The 25,440-nt window shown below is 43.7% G+C and overlaps 1 protein-coding gene across 6 annotated transcripts in view; it reads left to right on the top strand.

Moving 5' to 3' along the window:
• The window catches only part of SLC20A2 (solute carrier family 20 member 2), a 107,299-nt gene that overhangs the window by 45,617 nt on the left and 36,242 nt on the right, over positions 1–25,440 (top strand). For all 6 annotated transcript variants that reach the window (XM_045070990.1, XM_045070989.1, XM_045070993.1 and 3 more), the window contains 4 exons: positions 12,262–12,814; positions 17,905–18,045; positions 19,417–19,502; positions 22,589–22,685. In XM_045070990.1, coding sequence (XP_044926925.1) covers positions 12,526–12,814; positions 17,905–18,045; positions 19,417–19,502; positions 22,589–22,685 — 613 coding nt within the window. In that variant the 5' untranslated portion in view covers positions 12,262–12,525. The remainder of the gene's footprint in view (positions 1–12,261; positions 12,815–17,904; positions 18,046–19,416; positions 19,503–22,588; positions 22,686–25,440) is intronic.

A 25,440-nucleotide genomic window follows, 5' to 3' on the forward strand; every position in this document is an offset into this window, starting at 1 on the left:
TTCCGATGAAGCGCTTTAGAGACCTGAACCAACTTTCCTACATTGCGAAGAGGGAAAGTCTCACTGAATCAACTTAATCATCTGCTCCCTCTTGCTTTTTCTGCTGCCTAAGAAGTATTGCTTAAGAAAGAAGCTTTGGAATGAGAACAAGAAGTATGCGGCTGTAAGTTGAGCATGGAAAATAGTTAAGATAATAATCTCCACCTATCAACTCTTCTATTTATATTAATGTTCTATTAATAGAAAGAATATGTCGTAGTATCAGGAATCAGTGTTTTTGTAAGTATCATTCATAGTTCTGTTGAGCTTCTACTGTAATCATACCAAAACTAGCAAATAAATCTGTAAGAACCATGATACTATTTACATATATAGTTCCATTTTAAACTGCGGCCGAAGAGAAGGTATTTCCCTAATATAGCTCTTGGAGTTTAGCCAAACAGTCCAACACTTCAGGGCACAGAACCGGAACAAGTGCTCCCAGGTTTGCCATGTGATCGAAGTGATGCTAAGTGATTTGCTCATGAAAACAAATCTATTTTTGGTTATGACTGAAGAAAAAAAATTATGTAGACTATCTGAGGGGAATCCATCTGTAGCATACACCAAAAGGGAAAAATGTTTAGAAGCCATTTCTCTCCTAGAGTGGGAATAAATTTATAGAGGGCAGCCATCCTTGTCCTGTGCTTTCAAGCGGTGTTGTATCTACAGCACTCCAGCAAGGTGGTCATAATCCTGAAAAAAAAAATTGTGCAGGTTAATTCCACGTTTCTAATGGTAGCGCATTGCAGTGTGCAGTAAGCCATTCGGTTAGAAATTTTTTCTTCTCCAAGTGCAGTCTTATTACAATGAAAGACTTTTTGCCATATCTCCACACTTGATAGAGAATGACCAGTATGTATTTCCTTATAGTCACTTTTTCATGAAATCATCAAATTATAAAATTGAAATAGAAGCAAGCAGCAGGGGCGCCTGGCTGGCTCAGTTGGTGGAGCAGGTGACTCTTGATCTTGGGATTGTAGGTCCAAGCCCCGTGTTGAGTATAGAGATTTCCTAAAAATAAAACCTTTAGGGGCATCTGGATGGATCAGTCAGTTAAGTGCCTGACTCTTGATTTCAGCTCAGGTTGTGATATCAGGTCCCGAGATCGAGCCCAGCATCAGGTTCCACACTCAGTGTAGAGTTTGCTTGTCCCTCTCCCCCTGCCCCTCCCCCTCCAAATAAATAAACAAAATCTTTTTTTTTTTTAAGATTTTATTTATTTGACAGAGAGACACAGTGAGAGAGGGAGCAGAAGCGGAGCGAGTGGGAGAGGGAGAAGCAGGCTTCCTGCTGAGCAGAGAGCCCAATGCGGGGCTTAATCCCAGAACCCTGGGATCATGACCTGAGCTGAAGGCAGATGCTTAATGATTGAGCTACCCAGGTGTCCCAATAAATAAAATCTTTAAAAAAATAAAATCTTCTGAAAAAAATATAAAACAGGAACACCTGGATGGCTCAGTCAGTTAAGCGTCTGCCTTCAGCTCAGGTCATGATCCTAGTCTTGGGATAGAGTCCCGTGTCTGGCTCTGTTCAGCAAGGAGCCTGCTTCTCCCTCTCCCTCTCCTGCCACTCTACCTACCTGTGCACTCTCTATCAAATAAACAAAATCTTTTATAAAATAATAAAAAATAAATAGAAACAACAAAGTTTCTGAAAATAATTGCTCATTTAGATTCCGTTTGAGCATCTCCTAGGAAATGGCACTTCTGTGACATGAGGCAGTCTTTCCGTTTTTAAAAAAAACTATTTTTCACTTAGGTTCTGTAGGGCCTTCTCCATCTTCTCTTTCTCTTCCTCAGGCCAAATTGTCATGATTTCTTTAACTTTATCTCCTTTTCATTATTTTTGCTGTTTCTTTCTTTATCCTTTTAAAAACATATTTACTTAATATATTCATACAATGCTTTCCCAGAGAGCAAAAGGCTACTGGAAGACATCTAAGTAACACATACGCTTTACAAGCCAAAAACAAATGTAACTGTCAGAATGACAAAAATGCAGGAGGGAGAGTGAATACAGCAGGAATGAGCCTGGAAAAGAATCAGGGTCCAGAGGGGCTGAACCCTCAAGGTCTGCAGTAGAAACTTTACACAGAAAATGAGTTTGTGGGGCGCCTGGGTGGCTCAGTGGGTTAAAGCCTCTGCCTTCGGCTCAGGTCATGATCCCAGGGTCCTGGGATCGAGCCCCGCATCGGGCTCTCTGCTCAGCAGGGAGTCTGCTTCCTCCCCTCTCTCTCCGCCTGCCTCTCTGCCTACTTGTGATCTCTGTCTGTCAAATAAAATGAGTAAAATCTTAAAAAAAAAAAAAAAGAATAAAGAAAATGAGTTTGTGCCATATTCTATACACTCATGAAAGCCATTGATTGCATTGTTCTAGAAAGGGTCAGGAATTTCCACCCCCTCTCCCCACAGCACAATCCTGTGCTTCACATTTGCAGGCTGCACTGCCCCTTCTTAGCCCTGTGGTCTCTGGTTGATACAGAATAATTGAGCTGGACGGGACTGGAAGATATCATCTGCTCTTGAAAATTTCCAAGGATCACGGTTCTGTGGCATTCTTTGTAACCCGTCCTCTTTTTCACCCTTTTCTCTTTCCCTGCTCTCTCTGCCTCTCCCTCCCCAAGGAATCTTAACTCCCCAAGTAGGAGCTAGTATCATCAGGAAGGCCAGCCAGGGGCACCCCTTACACTGCCCCTTTGCGTACCTCCCGAGCAGTCAGTGGGTATCACGTTTAGGGAATAGTCATCTCCTGTGTCTACTTTCAGTGACGGCAGTCACATCTTCAGAATGACCAGAATTGGACCAGACTACTTCTCAAGTCTTTTCAAACTCTAATGTTCTCTGATTCTCTAATTCTGTGAACCAAAGTAGGAATCAGAGACTAATCATAGGTTGTTTCTTGTAAGCATTAACTTCAAATACCGCTTCAGTCAGGCTTGCAGTGTACTTGGCAGGACATTTTTCTTGATTTCTGGGTAAAGTTTGGTTCTGACGGCCAGTCCTCAAGAGAAGCACAGAAAAGATGAAGGGAGAGTTCTAAAGGAGGACCAGGTGTGACTGGGGACGTGCTTTAGAATCCTGTAGATGGGACTATGGTAAAGGCTCGGAACCGTGCAGTGACCTTTCCACCCCGTGCTCAGATGCCAGAACTGTGGGGTGTTCTTGAAAGTGAAAAACAAAGATAAGATCAGTAAAAAAGTATAGAAGGTGTATTTACCTCTTGAGTTGTTAGGTCATAACTTGAAAGGAGAATTGTCTGCGAGGCCTGGGCTGAAAACAGACTCATGATAAATTCATTTTGTTTATTGCAAAAATGGAGCGTATGCTGGTGGTGCATTCCTAACTTATCAAAAAAAGTGTGCATTCCTCAGTAGTGTTTTGAAGGGTTTTTCTGACACTAAAAGTAGTAATTGCTCATCGTAGGAAGTTTGGGGTAATATTTAAAAAAAAAAAAAAGTCAAGAACAGCTAGAGAGAGCCACTCTGAACCTTGGGTGTGTTTCTTTAAAGTCTCATTGCTGGTGTATTCTCAAGCATAGTTGAGATCATTTGGCACATACCATTTGTATGCTGATTTTTCCCTTTGCAGAGAATGTTCCAATGCCAATTATGTAACTTGAAAAATTCTTCAAGTTACATCATTTTATTTTATTTTATTTTTTATTTGAAAGAGGAGGAGAGCGTGAGAGTGTGAGAGAGATAGCATGAGCAGGGGGAGGGGTAGAGGAAGAAGCAGACGCCCACTGAGCAGGGAGCCAGATGTGGGGCTTGATCCCAGGACCCTGGGATCATGACCTGAGCCAAAGGCAGAGGCTTAACTGACTGAGCCACCCAGGCACCCCTCAAGTTACATCATTTTAGTTACTATATAATATTTCCTCTTTAGAAGTCATCAGTGCTTCCTTAGCTTTTCCTCCTATCTGGGGGATAGTTAAATGGTTTCCTTTTTTTCATGATTGTAATAAATGACATCTTTGTACATCAGTATTTGTTCACATTTCAGATTATTTGCTTATTTTATTGGACTTGTGAGGTTCATGTCATAAAGCCACCCATACTCTCTCTGCGTACTTCTTGTTCGTACTGGGACTGCCACGCATCTAACCCAGCCTGGTACCAATTCCCATACGAAAAATAAATGCTCCTGCTTAGAACTGTTTAAATCATTTCCAGCTGTACTTATGAGAGAGAACATTTCCGAACCCATTGTAGAGTCGGTATTGGAGTAGCCCAGCAAGGTGACACGTTTATTTATAGTTTGCTTATGCTCTAACTTATTTTAATTGACCTCCTTGAAGCCTTTGGTATATGAAGTGTCCACAAATCCAGATTTAAACTGTTTTTCATCTGTGGGCCTCCATAGGGGTGATTTTCAGCTGAAGTATTTATATTTGCTGTAAACCTGAATGCTAATGAATGGGATTCCACCTTTTAGATCCTGAAGAAGCAAGGTTGGAGAGTTGGCTCCACAAGAATGCCCTGCTTTTCTTTCCCTGTGGAAATAATATGTGCCTGGTTGGAAGAGAGGTCTAATCTGTCCCCACAGCAGGCCTTCGCCTTTCATCTCTGGCCTCGAAAAAGAGTTGTGTCTGAGTCCCTTTCTGTGGAACTTTGAATTTGCACTTCCTCTCACTGATCTGTATTTGCTCTTTGCTTCTTGATGCCATTGTTTTAAACAAGGTGTGACACCTTGTCCCTGAGCCCTTGCTCGATTGGTCAAATGGGCTGCTTTTACTATGTTTGAGTAGAATGTTCCTTCTTCCATTCAATAAGAGAGTTAGCTTTTCTTTCTCTCTCTCTTCCTTCCCATTTCTTTTCTCTTCTTTTCCTTTTAACTATTTAACCTATGGCAGCTGGGGGTGGGGGAAGGCAAAGCCAGCAATATAGGAAGGGAAACATATCAAGAATGAATATTTTATATATTTTTATGACCAGTATCATATGGGCTTTTTAACCTCAGCTTTACTGAGGTAGAATACTGAGGTAAAGAATTAATTGGCAAGGGTGCCTGGGTGGCTCAGTGGGTTAAGCCGCTGCCTTCGGCTCAGGTCATGATCTCAGGGTCCTGGGATCGAGTCCCGCATCAGGCTCTCTGCTCAGCAGGGAGTCTGCTTCCTCCTCTCTCTCTCTCTGCCTGCCTCTCTGCCTACTTGTGATCTCTCTCTGTCAAATAAATAAATAAAATCTTAAAAAAAAAAAAAGAATTAATTGGCAAATAAAACTGTAAGATATTTGAAGTGTACACCGTGATGATTCTGTACACATATACATTGTGAAAGGTTTCCTCCCATCTGTTTAAAGAATACATCCATCGCTTCACGTAGTTATATATGCCAGTGTTTTTATAGTCTGTTTTATTGAGGTATAATTTATATATAATAAAATTCACTAGTTGCAAGTGTACAGTTTCATGAATTTTGATACATGTGTCCAGTAGTGTAGCTACCACCATACTCAAGATATAGAATAAAAAGTTCCCTGTGTAGATACGTGTTTTCATTTCTCTTGGGTGACCATACCTCAGAATGGGACTGCTGACTTACGTGATGAGCATATGCTTTATAAGAAACTGCCATCCTGTTGTCCAAAGTGGCTTTACCATTTTGCATGGTATTTTTTTCTTAGCACCTTTTGGAAGTATCTTCATCTACTTCTTCAGCTCCATCCAACCCTCAAAACTGTTCCCGTGCCTTCCAATGTATGTCAGTCTTTAATCAAAGACAAGGCCAGAATTTGTACATCGAGGAGGAATAGGACTAGAGGGAGGTGCGGTGGGTATATCTGCATGACTGCTAGAGGTGGGGGGTGTAAGAGTGAGAAAGATCCTTCTAGAAGGTTTTTGGAGCTTCAAGTTGTTCTTCCTGTGTCTACAGTGATACTGATAACTTCAGGTGGCTTGAGGCTAACCGCAACTACAAAACACTTAAGCATTTGTTAGGTTTGATCCTAACAATCATTCTACCAAGTACATGTGTTATTACTATCCCCCATTTTACAGATGATGAAATGGAATTCAGAAAGTGGATGTGTCTTTCCCAAGGTCACACTGCTAGTTAGTAACAAAGCCAGGAGTAGGCCTGGGTTTCCTGACCATGACCCCAGGGCTTTATCTGCTAATAATAGTAATAGTCACCATGTATTGATCCCTGGCATTGAGCTGAGGCCTTTACATGGCCACCATGTCTTGTGTCATTATTCCCATTTTCCAGATGAGTCATTTAAATGACTTTGCCCCCAGGTGTGTAGCTAGTAGCTAGCGGAACTGGAATGGACCCAGAACCTCAGATGGCAGCTCCTGAGCTCTTTCCCTTTCTTCATGCAGGAGAAACAAATGTTCCTTTTTTAACAGCAGAGAGAAAAGGAGAAGGGGAAGGTGAGGAGCATGAAGTGCTGGGGACGGCCACAGTGTTCGTAAACTGTCCTTGCCGTTTATTGCCAGTTTACTTTGGGTTTTAATCTGCAGCTTGTTCACTTTGAACGTCTTTAATGAAGATTATCAGGCTTTACACTCATGCTCTTTGTCCCCGTTGAGTAAACTTGCTTCGTCTTGCTTCTGTGTCCTTGTGTTCCAAGCTGGGTCTAACATTGGGCTTGGTTGTCTTGCCTTCCCTTTGGACAATTTCCCCCCTTCTCCCTCCCTCTTTCTTTCCCCTTCCCCTCTCTCTCTTGCTTTCTTGCTTCTGCTTCAGTCACGATATCATCTGCCTTTCTCCAGGCTCCTGTGCTCCCATAGACTGCCTTGCATGTTCGTAAAATATGCCATTTAAAGGTAGTTAAAGCAAGTTTCAGAGCCATTCTTGTCCTGTTTCCATTTTTTTTATCATTAATGTGAAAATATGAAACTCAGTATGTTTTGTCATAAGTATACTATTTTATAATTAATTTTTAAAATTTAAGAGTGTAAAGGAGATGTTTTTATGAGCTATTCAAGAATGATGGTGTTGATAGAAACTCCTTATGACAATATCTACCTCCAGTGTTGAAAAGAAAAAAATGCTTCTGCTATACTATTCTGTAAGTAAGATTTCAAAAATGAATATTCCATTTTTACCTTTCCATTTATTGGGAAAAGCTAATAGTTTTGATGGCTGAGTAGCCAGGTTTACTCACAGGTAGCAGAGTTGTTAGATTTACACCACACCATTGAAGAGACTATCTGTCTTCAGATTTCTACCAAAGTGTCAGAAGGCAAGATTCAACCCTAACTTTTAGGAAAATAGGTTTTACATTTCTAGAGGGTAGGTGTGAGTCACTTTTGGTTTTGTTTTGCTTTTTTAAAGATTTTACTTATTTATTTGACAGAGAGATCACAAGTACGCAGAGCAGCAGGCAGAGAGGGAGGGCGAAGCAGGCTTCCTGCTGAGCAGAGAGCCTGATGCAGGGCTCGATGCCAGGACCCTGAGAGCATGACCTGAGCCAAAGGCAGAGGTTTAACCCACTGAGCCACCCTGGTGCTCCAACTTTGGGTTTAAGTGAGGTGTTGGAAAATTACTTCAGAGCCCCGGGGTCCTCTGCTTGGAGGACCTGGCTCCTTCCCCTCACCTGTTGTTGGAGGATCTTGGCCTGGGTACAGTCCATGAAATCTCAGGGACAAGCTTGGCATAGGCCAGAAGCAAACAGAAGGAAGGGAGGCTGTCTGTGGGCTAGGCCTTTAAAACCACAAGGTCCCTGGGAAGGAGTCCTAATTAAGCCACAGTCCACTCCAGACCTGATTGTCTGGGATGGGTTGTGCCAGCTGAGGGGCTGATGGGACTCCAAGGCTGAGAGAGAGAGGAGGGCGGATGGAGGTCTGCAACAGGCATCCTCTGGCACGTTTGCTTGAGAAGGCCACGGGTCATCTTGGATGTTACTTTTAGCAACGTTTCAGAACTGGAAGCCTCCCAACCAAGCTTTTTTTTTTTTTTTTTTTTTAATTAATGTCTATTAAGTGCCATAGCTCAGCCACATCCCTGTTTTTAAACTATGTACAGATTCATCTAGAATTAGTCTGAAAATATTTGTTTTCACTTTTTCTTCAACATTCAGATTTCTAGTGTAGATAAGAGGGTATGAGGTAGAGCTGAAGCAGATGCTCACGGAGGAAAATTCTAGAAAGAGAATCTATAAATCCTTGGCTTTGGGAGTCCTGCCAGTGCTCTCACTGGGCCTGGTGACAGAGGCATGGCTGGTTCAGAGATCAAGGGACAGAAGTGATGGTGGGCAGGCCTCAGAGTTGAGGAGCTTGCTCAGAAACATCGAGGGCCCTGAGAGAAGAGAGTGAGGATCTTATTAACTTTACAAGTTTGGGAGGTAGAACTTAGAAAACCCCTTAATACCTCTTCCAGTGATTCCGAACATTCTAAGGTCTCTGTTCCTCTAATGTGAGAGGTCAGTGGCATTTGAAAACTAAAGAGTATCTTGACACATTCAGTTCTGTGAATCGAAGCCATACAGGGGCTTTCATACTGGGGGGAAAGCAAAAGATTTAGGAGGCTTGTCCTGACCCTATTCGGAGAAGCCCTTGTAGAAGAGAGAAAAAAACCAAAGCGTTAGCTAGAAGATCTAAATGCCATTGTGTCCTCGCTGAGAATCATTGCTGAGCAGGAGAGGAGGCATTTCCCTGCGACACCTCCACACGTCAGGCCTCTCTGTCTCCCAACGACATGATTTCTGTGAACTCAGATGAATCGATTCTTAAGTATCAGGTCTAGGCTCCCCCATCCCAATATTAAGTAACTATTTACCTCTGTGTTTTCTTCTTTTCTTCAGGTTTCAGTTTTTACATTTAAATCGTCAGTTCATTTTGGCTGGAGGTAGGGATCTAACTTATTTCTTCCTTCCAGGTAGTTATGAGCAAGTTGGCCTAACATCACTCGTTGAATAAGCCAGCCTTTTCCCCACGAACTTGATTGCGCACGTCCATCCTGTTTTCAAACAGCCAGCACTGTCTGGTGACACACCGGCCAGACCTCAGCCACTCTGGATTTGGGCTTCTGTACCCCTGACAGATTCCCTTCTCAGCCTTGTGCTAGGTGCTCCCTGCCCCCGCTGCGGGGGGGGGGTGCCAAGCTCTGTTTCAGCAATAGACTGTGCGGTTGTTGAAGTGCTTTGTTTTATTTTGTTCCCATTTGATAAAAACGAATGGAGGAGAGAGAAAACCGGGGTGTTGGGCCTTGCCATAAAAATACCGGTCTTATAAATAGAATAAAAAATAGAAGTCATTTGGTCTCGAAAAAGCCTTTCTCCTCAAGCAGATGCTTATTGGACATAATCTGAAGGACAAAACCTGCATTTCACGGACACAGTTATAGAAATTAATTACCTAAGATTATCTGAGTAGGAGAGGGGTCCTGGTCTGAAATGGTGCCTAAGGTATCATAAAGACAATTAAAAGCCTCTCCAAGCCACGCCAGGCTGAGGACATATCTGCCTGGTGCTCTTGGATTTGACCTCTGTGTGCAGCCTGTCCCAGAGTGAACCTGTGGGTGAACCTCGCCCTAACGTGTGAAAACAAAACTAGAAACAATACCAAGGAGAAAACATAAAAACTCCCCTTGTCTGTTTCTTAGCCCAGTCCTGCCAGCCAACAACCATCTGTCTCTCTTAGTCCCCACGCATGTGCCACCACCGCTTGAGCCCCAGAAACCTCCTTAATAAACGTCCTTTCTCTTCGGTCGGTGGCACGGCCACGCCCGGCCGGGGGGCCTCTGTGGGGGCTGCCTGCACCACGCAGTAGCCCTGAATCAGTCTCAGCACGTTTCCTCTTCTGTCCAGCCCGTTCTGCACATGGTGGCCACGGTGACCTTCTCGAAAGTCTGATCCTGTGGGCCTCCCTCTGATTACAACCCTGCAGTGACACCCTACTGACCGCGTGGTGGCCACCATCTTCAGCTTGCTGGACGCTGCCTCGCACCGGCCTGCCTGTCCTCCCCCGCATTGCCCCTTCCCCCCACCCCTGGCTGTGCCTGGAATGCCTCCCCCTGCCCAGAGTTCGCTGCCCCTTCCTAGATTGCCTTCCCTGCTCTCACAGGTCTGGTCCTGGCCCAGAACTGCGCTCTCACAACACCGTGGGCCGCGGGCCTCCTGCCTCCTTGGCACTCACCACAGCCAAGGGTCGTACATTTGTGTGTTTACGTGCTAGCGTCTGCCCCCGTCATGGGTCGGTGAGCCCCACATCCAGTTTCACTCATCGTCGTGTTCCTGGTGACTGGCACAAGGGAGGTTCTCAATAAATACTTGTTGAATGCTGTTCTTGTTCGCCCTGTTGGCGAGCTAACCTGACAGACAAGATTTCATCAAGATTTCTATTCTAAGATTCGATTGTATTGGTCCAAAATGTTTCCTATTTTGTATTTTCACTTCTAGATTTGATGTGTCCATGGTACTAATAAAATACTCTTTTAGTAGGATATTGTTCCTTGCCGTTAGAATGGTCTTTTCATTTGTCTCATGTGGGCTCTAAATCTCTAGAAGTGCATAGGCTTCAAATCTTAGGAAGTGACAGAATCTGTCAGTGTATATTTTCTATTTCATTATATGCCTATAGCATTGCATACATAAATGGCACTACGACCAAATATTTATTATGTACTATTTTAATTTGAAAAGCATGTTACTCAGTTTCGTTTTGGATGGAAAGGAAAAAATTGTCTGTAACACTACCTGCCACTCAAAGTTAGCCACTGTTCTGATTTTTAGTATATTAACCTGCCTGTCTTTTTTATATGGATTTTAATACTACCATGATCACAATATACATAAAATTTAGTGTCCTGTTTTTCCCCTAAATAATCTTAATGTTGATTGATCATTATACTGTCTGTGACATGACATGTGAACCTAATTTATCTGGTTAGGGTCAATAAGCATCTCTGAAGAACCACACTGTGGTAAAAAGCACCATTCTGTGCACCAAAGTCAAAAAATTCATTCAAAAAAACACAGATTTTGTACTTCAGCTGTATAATAACAGAATACCACAGTTCCAAAGCTTTTAGTGACATTTTTACTTCTTGGATATACTAATTTTGTGACATTGCCTTTTTATCTTAGAGGACTTTTCTCCATGTTTAATATTAATAGTCCCTTTTTTCATATATTCAAAAAATTGGTTAGGGCTTCCTGCATGCCAGGCACTATTCAATGTCCTGGAGATACAGCGGTGAAACCAAGTAAAGTACCCACACCCTCCTGAAAGGAGACAGACAAGAATGAATGAATAAATGAATGCAGTGATAAGTAAAACAGCCAAAAAGTTGGGTGAAAAGGGTGGATAATGGCATGGGGGGGAGGGGCTGCTCTTTCATGAGGTCAGGGAAGGCCTCTCTGATGGTGACATTTGAGCAGAGGCCTAAATAGCATGTGTAGCTACACAGCTGTCAGGGAGAGTTTTTCTGGCATAGGGATCAGCAGGTGCAAAGGCCCAGAGGTGAGAGCGTTTGGTGATTTCAAGGAATAAGAAGGAGCTTGTGAAGGAAGGGGCAATCGGAGCTGAGGACAGTGGGCTGGGGTGGGGCCTTCAGGAGACCATGGAGGGCCTTCCAAGCTGTGGGGTGAGGCCTCTGGCCTTTCCTCTGAGTGAGGGATGGGTAGTTGGGGAATAGTAAGATGATCTGAATCGTATTTCAGTAGGATCATTTCATTCTGCAGCTTTCTCTCTTCCTCCTGAGGGCCTTCGGTTTCCACCTTTGTCAGACTCTGACAAATGTATACTAGAACCTGTAAGCCTTCTTTCAGACACATGCACGGTGTGCTCGTAGAGCGCTCATTCTTGTCTGTAAATGTTCAGGCAGGTCATTAGCCACACCCTGTGGTGTCACAGAATAATATTTGGTCATCACCGGTCCAAGAATCAGGCATATTCCATGTATCTGAAAAACTCTATAACTGAGTTTCCCATTTCTTTATCTTTTACCCATTTGAAGCAATTTTTTCTTTCTGAAAATAATGACCAAATATGTTTTTCAGATTGCAAAAAGTCATATCCTGTTAAGGCTTACTGTCAACCTGTAATTCTCCAGCATACCTCACCCTCTGACATTCTAGAAACCAACATTTTTTCATGGGGGAGTGGGGGGAGATTTTAACCTAATTATAATCTTCCTTGAGTTGCTTTATGCTTAGATCTGTCAAATGCCAAAGATAGAGCCCATTAGTAGGCTTAAAACACTTATTTCTGATGGAACGAACTGTTACAGGTTTCTTAGGGTAATTGATTTCTTTTGTTTTCTTTTCTGTTATAGGAGGAGATATCACAGCTTTCCCAGATTGGGAGGAAAAATATGGAATGTGTTTTACCGCTGACTGAACACAACCAAATGAACTGTACTGACAGTAGTTTGAAAACCAGCAGTTAGCAGTTTGTTCAGGCTCTAACATTGTCCAGCACTTTCCAGAGCAAACTCACTGTTTACAAGAACTCTCGGCCTTACGACGTGTATAACCTCAAGCTTTGTTTATTTAAAATATTTCTGCAAAAGAAAAGTACCTGGAGCCCACTTTCCAAAATGGCCATGGATGAGTATTTGTGGATGGTCATTTTGGGTTTTATCATAGCTTTTATCTTGGCGTTTTCTGTTGGCGCAAACGATGTTGCCAATTCATTTGGTACTGCTGTGGGCTCTGGCGTGGTGACCTTGAGACAAGCATGCATTTTGGCTTCAATATTTGAAACCACTGGCTCAGTGTTACTGGGAGCCAAAGTGGGAGAGACCATTCGAAAAGGTATCATTGATGTGAACCTATACAACGGGACAGTAGAAACACTAATGGCCGGGGAAGTTAGTGCGATGGTTGGTAAGTAGCCTTATTCTTTACATCAATGGGAAATGCACCCAATGGCCTACTTCTGTACAAATATTTCTGTCATGTCCATAAGTGTGATTTATGTTTTGACTTCAAAACTGGTTTGATGTTTCATATATACTATATCATATTTTTGCTTTCTGCATTCTAACTTGATTTTTTTTTAATGTTCAAATATCAAATTTTTAGCAAGCGTTATTAAAATAGATTTGGCTAAAAGTGCTTTTTATAAAGTAACAGACAAAGATGTTTGTAGACTAGCTGTCATTTTAAAGTAGTTTGAGAATCCTTAAAGAAATAACAAGTCTCAGTGAATGTGTTTGTAAGGTTGACTTGTGAGATATCCTTGACAGTTGATGCCTATTTTTCCATAGATTATTCATCAGTTAGGCTGCAATGTTTTGAAAACGTGGATGCCAAAAAAACAATATTTATTAAGTTTTGTGTCCTCAGTTTGAGGTTTTGAGCCTGACTGAATCAATGTCAAGTGCTTGTGTTTCAGGAAATTCTAGTCTTCTACCTTATTTTTAATCCCTTTGCTGGGAATTTTGATTTTTGTTTTGATTTTTGATTTTTCTGATTCTACCTCTAGGAGATCCATTTGGGATGGTGTTTGTTTTGTTTTCTGGCCAAACAACCATTTGTGTGTCACCTGTTTACAGTACAGCCTTATATTGGTAGTTTCAAGTTGTTTAGATGAGGGGGAAGTGTAGAGGGCAGTGAAACATGGTAACAAGCTGACTGACCAGCCAGTCGGTGTGATTTCTCCACTGGCCAGGCTGACCATCAGCTGCAAGCACCATGGGGGTGCTGCCCTGTCTGCCCTCGCTACCTCCGGAAAGAAGATTCAGGCAGGAATGCTTAAGTGCAGCCCCCAGGACTCTTGCTCTGCTTGTCTCTGGGTAGTGATGACGTCACAGCAGACAGCTGATCTGTATGGGTAATTTGGTTAGGGAGAAGATGATTAGAGAGGAATCCTACCACCTTCTACTTTCATCAGGACATACCCTTTTGTAGGAAGGGTTCTGCAGTAGGAGGTAAGGTGGCTGGTGTACCAAGAATATAGCTATAGTCCACAGGCCCCTAGTTCTTGACTCTCTCTAGCGTTTCTGAAGCACCCAGAATGTGGACATTATTTACCAAATATAAGATGGCCCACCATCTTTTTGCAATAGCAGGTTAGTTTGAGAAATTGTTGAGGTGTTTGATCCATATCCAATTCTGATGTACTAAGGTATTAAATACCAAGCACATGATGCTGATAATACATGCTAAGGAGTTCTGTTTCTCAACATTTTATGTTTTAATGACGTAAGGTTTATGATGGCTTTCATGACAGCAGCTTTTTTTTTTTAAGGTTTTATTTATTTATTTGACAGATCACAAGTAGATGGAGAGACAGGCAGAGAGAGAAAGAGAGAGGGAAGCAGGCTCCCTGCTGAGCAGAGAGCCCGATGCGGGACTCGATCCCAGGGACCTGAGATCATGACCCAAAGCGAAGGCAGCTGCTTAACCCACTGAGCCACCCAGGTGCCCCGACAACAGCTGTTTTAATGGCTGGATTTTATTTACCTTCACTGGTTATCTGTTTCTCATCATAGCCAGATAAAAGTGAAATTTCCCTTAGAAAAATGACAGTTCTTTGTAAAAGTCATGCCTGGTTTTCATGATAGGAATCTAAGACATAGTCATAGTGAGCTAAAATTAAGATTTCTCTAGTCAGGATGATATGGGCAAGAAATGTTGAAAGTAGGGGAAAAATAAGGAAAAACATTTATAAAATTAAGTTTTAACAGTAGCTTCTTCTGTCTTTGGATAAAACTTCTGAGGAATAGTTGTATTTATGTTTTTTTAAGATCTATTTATCAGAGAGCGAGCGAGAGAGAACACACCAAGCAGGGGGGCTGTAGGCAGAGGGAGAGGGAGAAGCAGACTCCCCACTGAGCAGGGAGCGTGAGGCAGGACTCGATCCCAGGACGCTGGGATCATGACCTGAGCAGTTGGCAGATGCTCAACCGACTGAGCCACCCAGGCGCCCTGGCATGGTTATTGTTGTTTATAAAGAGATTTGTCCGTGAGGCCACACAGAGGCCCCGGCTTAGACTAGAAGCCTCGTGAGCTCAGACCTTCATGTCACTGCTCACGTTTCGTGTGGGCAGTATGACTTGTCCAGTTTTTCAGTTCTCCCACCCCGGCCTTTGGCTGTTCACTGAAAGAATGAGGAATACTTACCTCAACTAGAATTTAGGTTAACCAAAGCAATTTGAGGTTTTGCTTGAATAACTTGATGTTGTTTGCTTTGGTTTCTTTCTTGTAATCTTCCTTTTTTTCTTCCTTTCTCTTTTGGTGTATGGGTAGATGAATCTCAAAGCCTATTGTGTTGGGAATTTATGTGAGTTACTAGATTTTTAGAACTGGGTTCCTTGCAAATGAGAGCTTTGTTAATTTAAGGCGGTGGTGTAATCATTATTGGCCAAAACCAAAGCTGATCCTTCTCTAGTACCTGAACTGCCCCTTTCTCCTTCTTCTAAATTCGATATCCATTTCTTCTCTCTTTATCTCCCCCTGTCATATTCTACTTTTTCTTTTTTCTTTAGAAGTGTCTCCCCAAGCCTTTGGGTCTCTGTGCTTTCTGATCGAATGGTGGTAGCATTGGCTTGGTTGGATGGAAGAAATCATTTTTGCCAGCGAAACTTCCAGAATTAAGCCTCTTTGTACACTACGCTCAGCCCTGAAGCATTAGTCGGTCCACTTAGTATGAAACCACCAATGGTTCCAAAAATCTGCTGAGAATTCAGAACCCACCATCTTCTCATGGAAATATCTGTGATAGCATGAACAAGCAGGTCTCCTTGAACCAAAGTAAGAAGTGCCGCATCCCTTGGCCTGTCGCGAGCACACTCACGCTGCGGTCTGCTTCTAGCGTGACCGGGCACCTTTGCGCGGCCACCTCCCCACATTCCCCCAACTTTCCCTAGATTTTGTCTGACACCTTTATTCCGCACTTAATCCCTTCCTCTTTATAAGATATCATTATCTCAAGTTAAAATATCTCTGTCTTTTTTCCCACTGTTTTTCTTAACACCAGTGTAATCCCGTTGGCCTTCGGAAATTCCCAAGGCTTAGGAGGCCTCGCGCTCTCACTTTGCCAGGCGCCCTGCAAATCCCCGCCTCTGCCTTGCCCTCCTTTCCGCTGCCCCTCCCCTCCCCCCCCCCCCCCCCGCCCCCGGCCCCCGGCCCCCCCTCCTGACTAGGCAGGCCTGTCCTCCCTGACCTTTCCTTACAAACCCTGCTGCTCCAGGACCCATGTCATAAAGTCAGCCAGAGAAGGGATAGCAGCTTTCAGGAAAGAAAATCCCATGGTCTGAATTCATCTGGGTGACTCTGTACTCCTCTCTGAATGTCAGCACATTATTTTCAGTTTGTAAGAATAGAAATCATAAAGTTTCTTTCTCAAGTTATAGCTCTGCGCCATGTAACGTGCTCTAAACCCTGGCTCTATTTTTAACACAAACTAGTCAGTCAGAAGCTCGGGGCTTAGATGGGAAGGCTTAAGGAATTGTCCACAGGGAGGCCTGGCTGCCACCACGGGGGCCTGTCACCAGTTCGGCAGCACGGGGACGGCCCCTCCTCCTCCCAGCACATGCTTCAGGGGTAGCCACGGATAGGGTCGAGCCCAGTTTGGCTCACAGGTGGGCATGCCCAGCTTCACGGAGCAGTGGTCAGCATTGCTGCCCAAACTAGGGCCTGTACAGCCAGTAGTGATCCTTTTTAAGTCAGATCTTTTTGAAGAAAATGCCAGGGATCTGCTTAAAAGTGCTGCTGCCAAGCAACCAGATTTCCAGAATTAACATTTGGGATTAATAACGTGCCCTGCTTATCAGCCAAGGCCTTTGTTCCCTTACAGTTCTATATGAGCTTTTCAACAACTGTTTCTGAAAGTGATCTTGCCCAGCTGATGCTTTTAATACGCACTGCAAAATTTGATCTGCTTATGAAAATATCTGGAGTGAACTGTAGCCTAGAAAAACATTAAGCCTGGAAAAGGAGGTGAAATTGAGGTAAAAGGACACAAAGCCAAAGCTAAGGATCCTCTTAACTGGTAAGAATTAGAAGACTCGAGAAAGTATACAAAGAAAGTGCCTGGCATTCTGGTCAGGGGCTGAGAGCAGATGCCCACCTGTGGGTTAAATGTCTTAGTGACTTCTTATGCAAAAGAGACAAATACAAAAAAAACAACGTGGAATTACACACTCCCTTTTTTCATTGAGGTGTCACTGACGTGTAACGCTAGATTAGTTTCGGGTGTACAGTGTAATGATCCACTGTTTGCATATTACAGTCTCTCTTACAGACTAATCCGTGTGACCTCACCAGCGTCTAGCCCTCCTTATTATGTGACCATAGAGTTAACTGCAGTGACATCTTTTCCAGTATGCAGCCTTTCCTACTTCTCTGTATTCACTAGAGTCTGTAATCTCTTGCTCGGTCTTGGCCACACTTCACATTAGAACAAGTTCATCGTCAGCACCTGTACCTAACTGTGGAAAAGGCAGTTAATAACTGGCATCAAGAGACTTTTCTGGAAATATTTTCAATAAATCATCATTATCCCATCAGTGTTGAAGGGTGTCCCTTTGACTAAAGTGAGTGATTTTTGTCAGGACTTTAGCATTCTGTAAAGAAAGAATCCATTAAAAAAAATCAGCCCTAGCTGGGCACCTGGGTGGCTCAGAGGGTTAAAGCCTCTGCCTTCAGCTCAGGTCATGATCCCAGGGTCCTGGGATCGAGCCCCACAGCGGGCTTTCTGCTCAGCAGGGAGCCTGCTTCCTCCTCTCTCTCTGCCTGCCTCTCTGCCTACTTGTGATCTCTGTCTGTCAAATAAATAAATAAAATCTTTAAAAAAAAAATCAACCCAAGGGAGATACTATTAGGAGATAGATAATATTAGGCGATCAACCCTAGGGAGATACTATTATGGAGAACTATAATTTGGATTTCTTCCTTTTGTGGCTGTTTGAGGTACTGTATTCTATAACTAACTTTTTTCTTTTCTTTTTTTTAAATCTCCCAACCTACAGGGTCAGCAGTTTGGCAGTTGATTGCGTCCTTCCTGAGACTCCCCATCTCAGGCACTCATTGCATCGTCGGCTCTACCATAGGATTCTCACTTGTCGCGATTGGCACACAAGGTGTACAGTGGATGGAGCTCGTCAAGATTGGTAATTGCCATTTTCTTTTATCTGTCAGAAGCACATCTTACATTCTCTAGAGTAAGTCTTATTGAAAGTCACCATTATCATCTATTTTTCCCTTCAAATGTTAAGGTTTATTTCTTTTCTCTTTGTTTCAAATGTTAAGTTTTAGAAGACAAGACCTATGTGGGTAATACATTTCCCCCTAAGATTTCTGCTAACAGAGACTGTGAACTTTTATGTGTTAAATTGTTTTTTAATGCCACTCTTTTCAGATGTCATCTGGCTCTGAAAATCAGTATCTATCTGTTGTTCCCAGACAAAAAGGAAATGTATGTGATTGAAATGAGCCTGTAGTCAGAAAAACGAGGTCCTCGTGAAGGAAATACCTTCCGTGTTCAGGAGGCAGGGTTTGTGGTCATGGGGAAGCCAGGGACCGAGGCCAGGCTTACGTAGCTCACGGCATTCAGCAGGTTTCCCTGTCTGCCCCCACAGAAGAGACACTCTAGTGCTCTTTCTGGGCTGTAGGCTGCCCAGCAGGGACGGGTATGACAGGTCTGATGGTCAGCCTCCTGGCTCTGCCTTTTAGCAAGAGGGAGGAAATCCATTCAGCCCCATAAGTACAAACCCACCTGTTCTGAACAACATTCTCCTGCCCCATCTCCACCCACTGGGTTACTCCCCCGTATCAGAATCACAGTGGCCTCAAGAGCTCTAGGTCAAACAGATCCCTAACCTCCCAAGCCAGGGACACAGATGGCTGGGAAAATCACCTTAGATCCCAGGAGGCTTCTAGAACAATGTCACTCAACTCTGGTTATACATGAGAATTAGCTGGAGAAGCAGTTAAAAAATATCAATGCCCAGAACCCCATTCTAAACTTTTTAAATCTAAATTCTGGGGGTGGAACCTGAGCATAACTGGTGTTTGAGAACTCCCCAGATGTTTCCAGTGTGCAGCCAAGATGGGAACTGCTGGGCCACAGTGCCAGGATGGCAGTACCAGGCTGACCTAGGAAAATGCAATGGAAGGTGGCTCTCCTTTTAAATAACTTTACTGTTGAGCAAGGACCAGGTCTCCATCTGTGGATGGGTAAGAAGAGACAGAAGGGGCTCAGAGGGAATCACAGGAGACTGTCTTCCGAGGCCAGGCTCAGGGATCCCTTCCCTGACCGTGTGCTGGGAGAGTGCTCACAGACTCGGGACTCTGTCTGTGTGTGAGGATAGCTGTGCACGTGTGAAGGCCAGGGAAGTAGGGTCAGTTGGGTTCTGCGTTAAGGTGAATAATTCCAGCAGTATTTATTAATGTAGGTACTATGTGTTGGTTATCATTCTATTGTATAAATATGACTTATGTAGAATTTTAACATTCATTAGATTTTTTTTTTAATTATTCAGTTGCTTCTTGGTTTATATCTCCACTATTGTCTGGTTTCATGTCTGGCGTGCTGTTTGTACTGATCAGAATTTTCATCCTAAAGAAGGTAAGTGAAGCTGTTAGGTTTTTATTAAGTTTTAGAACTAATTTGGTTCTATTTAATAGAAATGATTAATTAAGGAGAGGAATGATTACATTTTTACTTTGTTAAGGCACGGCACCCTGCAGTTAGGATTAGACTTTATTTTAAAGTAGGCCAAAAGGGGCGTCTGGCTGGCTCAGTCCGTAGAGCATGTCACTCTTGATCTCAGGGTTGTGGTTTCAAGCCCCACATTGGGTATAAACATTACTTAAAAATAAAATCTTTAAAAAAATAATAAAGTCGGCAGAACAAGTCAAGGTAGAGTACCGAGGGGCTCCCCCAGAAAGCAACATTGTAAATAGTGTTTCGTGCCCTGTGATTTAGCTCGTTAGGCAGTGCTCCCTGGCATTGCATGCAGACCTCAGAAAAGGAAGAGTAATTCTTTGCTGAATGTTAAACAGAACAGAGTGAGAGTGTGAAGATTTTGAAGTAGACTACCACTACACACACCTGGAAAATTTCTTTTCCCAAATATAAAGTGTTTTCTCTATTTTAACAGAGAAAAAGCAAGCTTGAGACACTGACTTTTTCTTCTCCCTGAGGAAAGGATGAAAAGGAGGAAATACACTTATTGGGGGTAGATTTGATCAAGAATGAAAGGAGACTGAAATTAGAACTTACTAAGATCCCTATTCTGGAGGGGAAAACTTGATTGTATTTTTTTGACCATCAAGGGGTTGTTGCAATATTTTATACGCCCTAAAGCAGGCCCCAGGTCCCTGTGTCGCAGCACGCACTGAGCACGTGTGACACGGGGCAGGTCTTCGCTCAAGTGCATCCTCACTTGAAGACGCCGCTATTTCCCATCGGCGCTGCCTGGCAGTCTACCGGAGGACTCCCTTCTCTTGGATCCGTACAAAGCTACCTTCCTTCTCTTGGGCTCCCTGCATACTAATATTTATTTACCTCTTGGAAGGTGCCACCCTCTCTTGCCTGCTAGACTTCACTTTTCTGACTTCCTCTGCCTGGAACCCATCCTTGCCTGCAAACTCCTGCTGCTCCGCAGCCATCTTGTGCCACTTCCTCGAAAGCCTTTCTTCTCCCAGCCAGTTCTGGTTGCGTCCCTCCCTCTCGTGCTTCTGCGACGCTCTGTTTCTTCTTACCATTGCACTGTTGTGCTGTGTGGTGGTGTGCGACTTGCGTGCTGGCCTGCTTGCCATCCGACTGTACGATCTGTGCAAGTAGAACCATGACTGTCTTGTTCACTTTGGTAGTCCAGTGCCCAGTGCCATGCTTGGGAAGACACTGGTATTTAAGAGGGAATGACGGATGCTTAGATAAGTAGCAGATGATGGATAGACGGATGGAAGGAAGGAAAGAAAGGAGAGAGGGAGAGAGCCAGGAGGGAGGCGAGAAGACAGGTCTGGAGACAATTGGCATTTGAGTTTTAAGAATAAGTTACTTGAGAAAAAATAAAGTGATTCAATTAAAAAGACCATAAACTCAACACTTGTACACCTTCCCAGGTTTCCGGGTGGGTGTCTTTTTCAACACCTCTTGTCCTGAGAGAACGTTTTGGAAACCAGGGGCAGTGGGCATTTGAGCACCCGAGCATTTCGTTCGTAGCGGGACCTGGGTTCTTGTCACAGGGTACGTGACAGGTTAGAAGAGCACTGTACCTCATCCTTGCTCCTGCCCTGGGTCCTGGCTTCTTCCTGTTTGCTGGTCTGGCTATGAGTCTCATGCAGTTGAATCACTTGCGACACCTGCTCTTACTGGTCCTTATACCCCATTACCATTCAACTCAAGCCTCTTGACAAGTGCTGATGGCTACTTGAGACATTCCAGAATAGGTTCTGAATGGGTTGTACTGTTCTGCAGACACACCTGATTTCCATACATGTTTGCATTTGGTAGTAGGAATCTTAGTCTCTACTTCTCTTTACTCCCATAGCCCACAGTAGTTCTTAGATCTCATTTTCTTTTTATCATGGGTAGGTGGCAGATTCATATAAACACCAGTGTCTTATGTGGTTATTAGAAATTAGACATTGTTTGAATGATTTAAGTGACATCTAATGTGCCAGTGCTGTACTGAGGAGTTCCCAGTCTATGGTTTGTTTTTTTTTTTTTTAATTTATCTATTTATTTATTTGTCAGAGAGAGAGAGAATGTACAAGCAGGGGGAGCAGCAGGCAGAGGGAGAAGCAGACTCCCCACTGAGCAGGGAGCCCGACTTGGGACTTGATCCCAGGACCCTGGTATCATGACCCGAGCCTAAGGCAGATGCTTAACCAGCTGAGCCACCCAGGTGCTCCAGTCCATATTTTTGCTTTGATATGTTCTGTAGATCTTCTTAAAACCCTCCATTTCAAATATTCTCTCAGATGTTATTTAGTGTAAAACATATGCAGTACTATTCTTGTTAAAGTATTAGATTTAGGGAATGTACCAAAAGCCTCAAGTTGTAAAAAAATGTTTTATTAGAAAAAGAACCCCCAGTTCTTTTTAACTTTCCGTAGTTGAAGGTTAAATACTATGCTTTATGAAAAGATCTTAAAAAATCACAGCCCATGGTAATATATTTGCCTTATACATTTTAATCGAGCTAAAATGTATTGTGTAATAGGGTGAAGTAAAGTCTCCCAGTAATGCAGTGGTGTTTAAGTCACTTGGCTCTCTGAGAGCCTCCTCTGAGGGCTGAGCCTCAAGATATTGGTTGCAAGCGGATTTTCAGGGCCAAACCTGAACTTAGCTGGAGGAGTGAGCGCCACCGGTTTTGAAGCAGATGCTGAGCTCTGGGCTTCGGTCCCCAGGGACTGGCTTAACCTCACAGCTCTGCTCTGTTTCTAAATCTGACATCAGCTCATGTGATTCTAGCGCTTCAGTGTGTCTCCTGGCCACAATAGTGCTCTTTGAAACAGTATTTGTGTAGGAGACACGGCCCAGGCTGATGTGCAACAGGTCACACGGCAGCGACATGGCCTGCCATTCTGGCCACACCACTGTTTGAAAGCCTTTCTCGTAACAGTGTTTTCTGTCATTTTGCCTTTGTTTGCTCCAGAGGCTTCCTGAATCCTGACCTTCCACTTTATCTCATTATCATACAGGAGGACCCTGTTCCCAATGGCCTACGGGCACTCCCAGTGTTCTACGCAGCTACAATAGCAATAAATGTGTTTTCCATCATGTACACGGGAGCACCAGGTAAGAATTCCTCGGAAGCTTAAATTCGGCAGGAAAGGTGTGTAGCGTTAGACTTCACAGTCTCACTGGGCACGCTATTGTTGGCGGACAGTAAAAAACCTCCTTCGTGCTCATTACGGAGGAGGAAATGCATGTCCTTGTTTTAAATACGCAAGAAGTATGCAAAGGACAAAGGCAACAAACAGGTTTTCAAGTGAAAAAAGAAATTTGAAGTCCTCCTTCTGCCTTTTGCCCTGCTGTGGAAACACAGCAGCCTTCATGTGCTAAGTCTCAGCACAGGGTCTAACACTGAGCACCTCCCCTGAGCCACGGAGGCGTTTGGGGGGTGCACGTGAATGGCCACATGTCAGTGACACGCAGAGGCAGCTCTGACGTGGCCTGTGGCACAAACGCCGAACTGCCCGGCATTTGTCTGACCAAAGAATCCCGTGAGTGGACGCCACCTTCCCACCTCTGCTTTTTTAAGATGCTGAAATCAGTGGTGATTTTATTTTCAGAATTACTTCTTCCCATTCTGACAGCTTTTGTTCTTCTTATTAGGATTTTAGGGGCTTTGGGGGGTGTAGGGTTAAAAGTTGTTTTCTTTGGCATTTTGGATGGCTCAAGAGAGACATAAATGGTGTTCCTGTTGGCAAACATTTCAGTGTGGGTTAACATTCCAATGAAATCATTCTGTACACGGTTTAGTAGAGAGGTTTCCTCCCGCTGCTCTTTGTGGTGGCCTCCTACAGCGAGATCCCAAATATACCTGTTACTGTGGGGATATCTGGAGTCAGCAGATAGTTTGTGTTATTTTTCTTCTTGTGAATATTCTTTATGGAATAAGATTCAGTTATCGGCCATATCTGACCAAAATCTCCCCCTTCCTGTTCAAAAAGATAAAATTTCCCCTAAGTAGCACATCATAACAGTTGAGAAATACCCTTTTCCAAAATGGGGGAATGTCCTTACGAATTCCTCAAACTCAGTGTCATCAAAGGCGTGTTTCTCAGATTTTATTTTATCAGACATAAATAATTATGTGTGTGTACTTCAGTACTGCGCATAAGAAACTTTTTCTGAATAAATGTTAACATCATATAACTTTCTGATTTGGCCTCTCTGCAGCATTCAGAGTGTTAATCTTCAGGGTTTAAATACTCACGATCAGGGCTTCCAGACTTTGGGTGGGAGCCCAGGGGTAGAGCATCTCAGCTGCCTTAAGTTATATGGAAAGCACAAAGCCGAAGCTCATGGGGACTAGGAGAGCCTGAGGGGGATGGAACCCCAGCCTCAGATATGAGCAGCCTGGTGGCCCCGGGCGTTTTGTAATTTATGGACTGGGAAGGGTGTGTGTCACAGACTGTCTTCTCAGTACATAAGAAAATTGGACGTGGGGAGATCACAGCTCTGCACCACAGAGTTAATCCCACCACCAAGTGTGACTCTCCTGAAGCGTTCACACGGCCCTCAGCTGGCCCTGAGCACCAGGACGGGAAAGAGCCATCGTGGAGCTGTGGTGTGCATCCCATCTCCTCGCTCCTCGGGACTCTTGGTTTTTGTTTTTTTTTTTGTTTTATTTTATTTATTTATTTGACAGAGAGAGAGAGAGATCACAAGTAGGCAGAGAGGCAGGCAGAGGGGGAGGGTGAAGGAGGCTCCCTGCTGAGCAGAGAGCCCAATGCAGGGCTCGATCCCAGGACCCTGAGATCATGACCTGAGCCCAAGGCAGAGACTTAACCCACTGAGCCACCCAGGCGTTCCAGGGACTCTTGTTCTTAATTTTTATATCAGCTCCCAGAGCACAAGGTGGTGGAAGAAAAAGCCCAGCCGGTGTGAACAGCCACCTCTAGGCTTAGTGATTTGGAAACTGAGGGGAGGCTCGGGATGCCTTTGTAGTACCAAGTCCCAGAAATGGGAATTGGTATAAATGAGGATGATTATTTTTATTTCTTTTTTTTTTTTTTTTTTTTAAAGATTTTATTTATTTATTTGACAGAGAGACATCACAAGTAGACAGAGAGGCAGGCAGAGCGAGAGAGAGGGAAGCAGGCTCCCTGCTGAGCAGAGAGCCCGATGCGGGCCTCGATCCCAGGACCCTGAGATCATGACCTGAGCCGAAGGCAGTGGCTTAACCCACTGAGCCACCCAGGCGCCCCGATTATTTTTATTTCTGCATTTTGTTTTTTTCTACGTTCTATGCTTCTTGGTTCTGGTGGTTCTTCTGAACGTCAGAAGTCAACTGTGTGATTTTAAGTAAAATTTGCCTTATTCTGTACTTGGTCTAATTTTTTCCATCTCTTCTTTCCTGTTTCCTCATCATTTGCTGCAGTTTTACTCCAGATTTGCTGAGAGAATCATCTGAGGGGAGTAGTAAATATTGTAGAGAAAACTGAACTGTTTGATGGATGAGATGCTAAGGATAACATCAGTACTTCACAAGGAGGCTGAAAGAAAGAAAGAATATAAATGCTGAGTTTCAGTGAGCTGAATCACACATGAATTAATCCTTTTGGTCCCCTGGCAGTGCAGACAGGGAAGCGAAGCGTGGCAGAGCTGAGTCGCCAAGGGCATGTAACTAGTGAGGTAGAGAATCCTACTCCCGAGCCCCGGGCTCTGTGTGATGACGTTACACTGACACGTGACACGGGTTAGACACCTGCTACACAGTTCCTGGTCCCTCCTGTCACTGTTAATGACAGTCAGTGCTAACGTTGGAGCCTACTTCAAACAAGCAAACAAACATACACCAACCTTCATACATTCTTCCCCTTCT

This window comes from Mustela putorius, unplaced genomic scaffold (genome assembly GCF_011764305.1).
Source record: "Mustela putorius furo isolate JIRA1106 unplaced genomic scaffold, ASM1176430v1.1 tig00003976_pilon_pilon_pilon, whole genome shotgun sequence".
Lineage (NCBI taxonomy): Eukaryota > Metazoa > Chordata > Mammalia > Carnivora > Mustelidae > Mustela > Mustela putorius.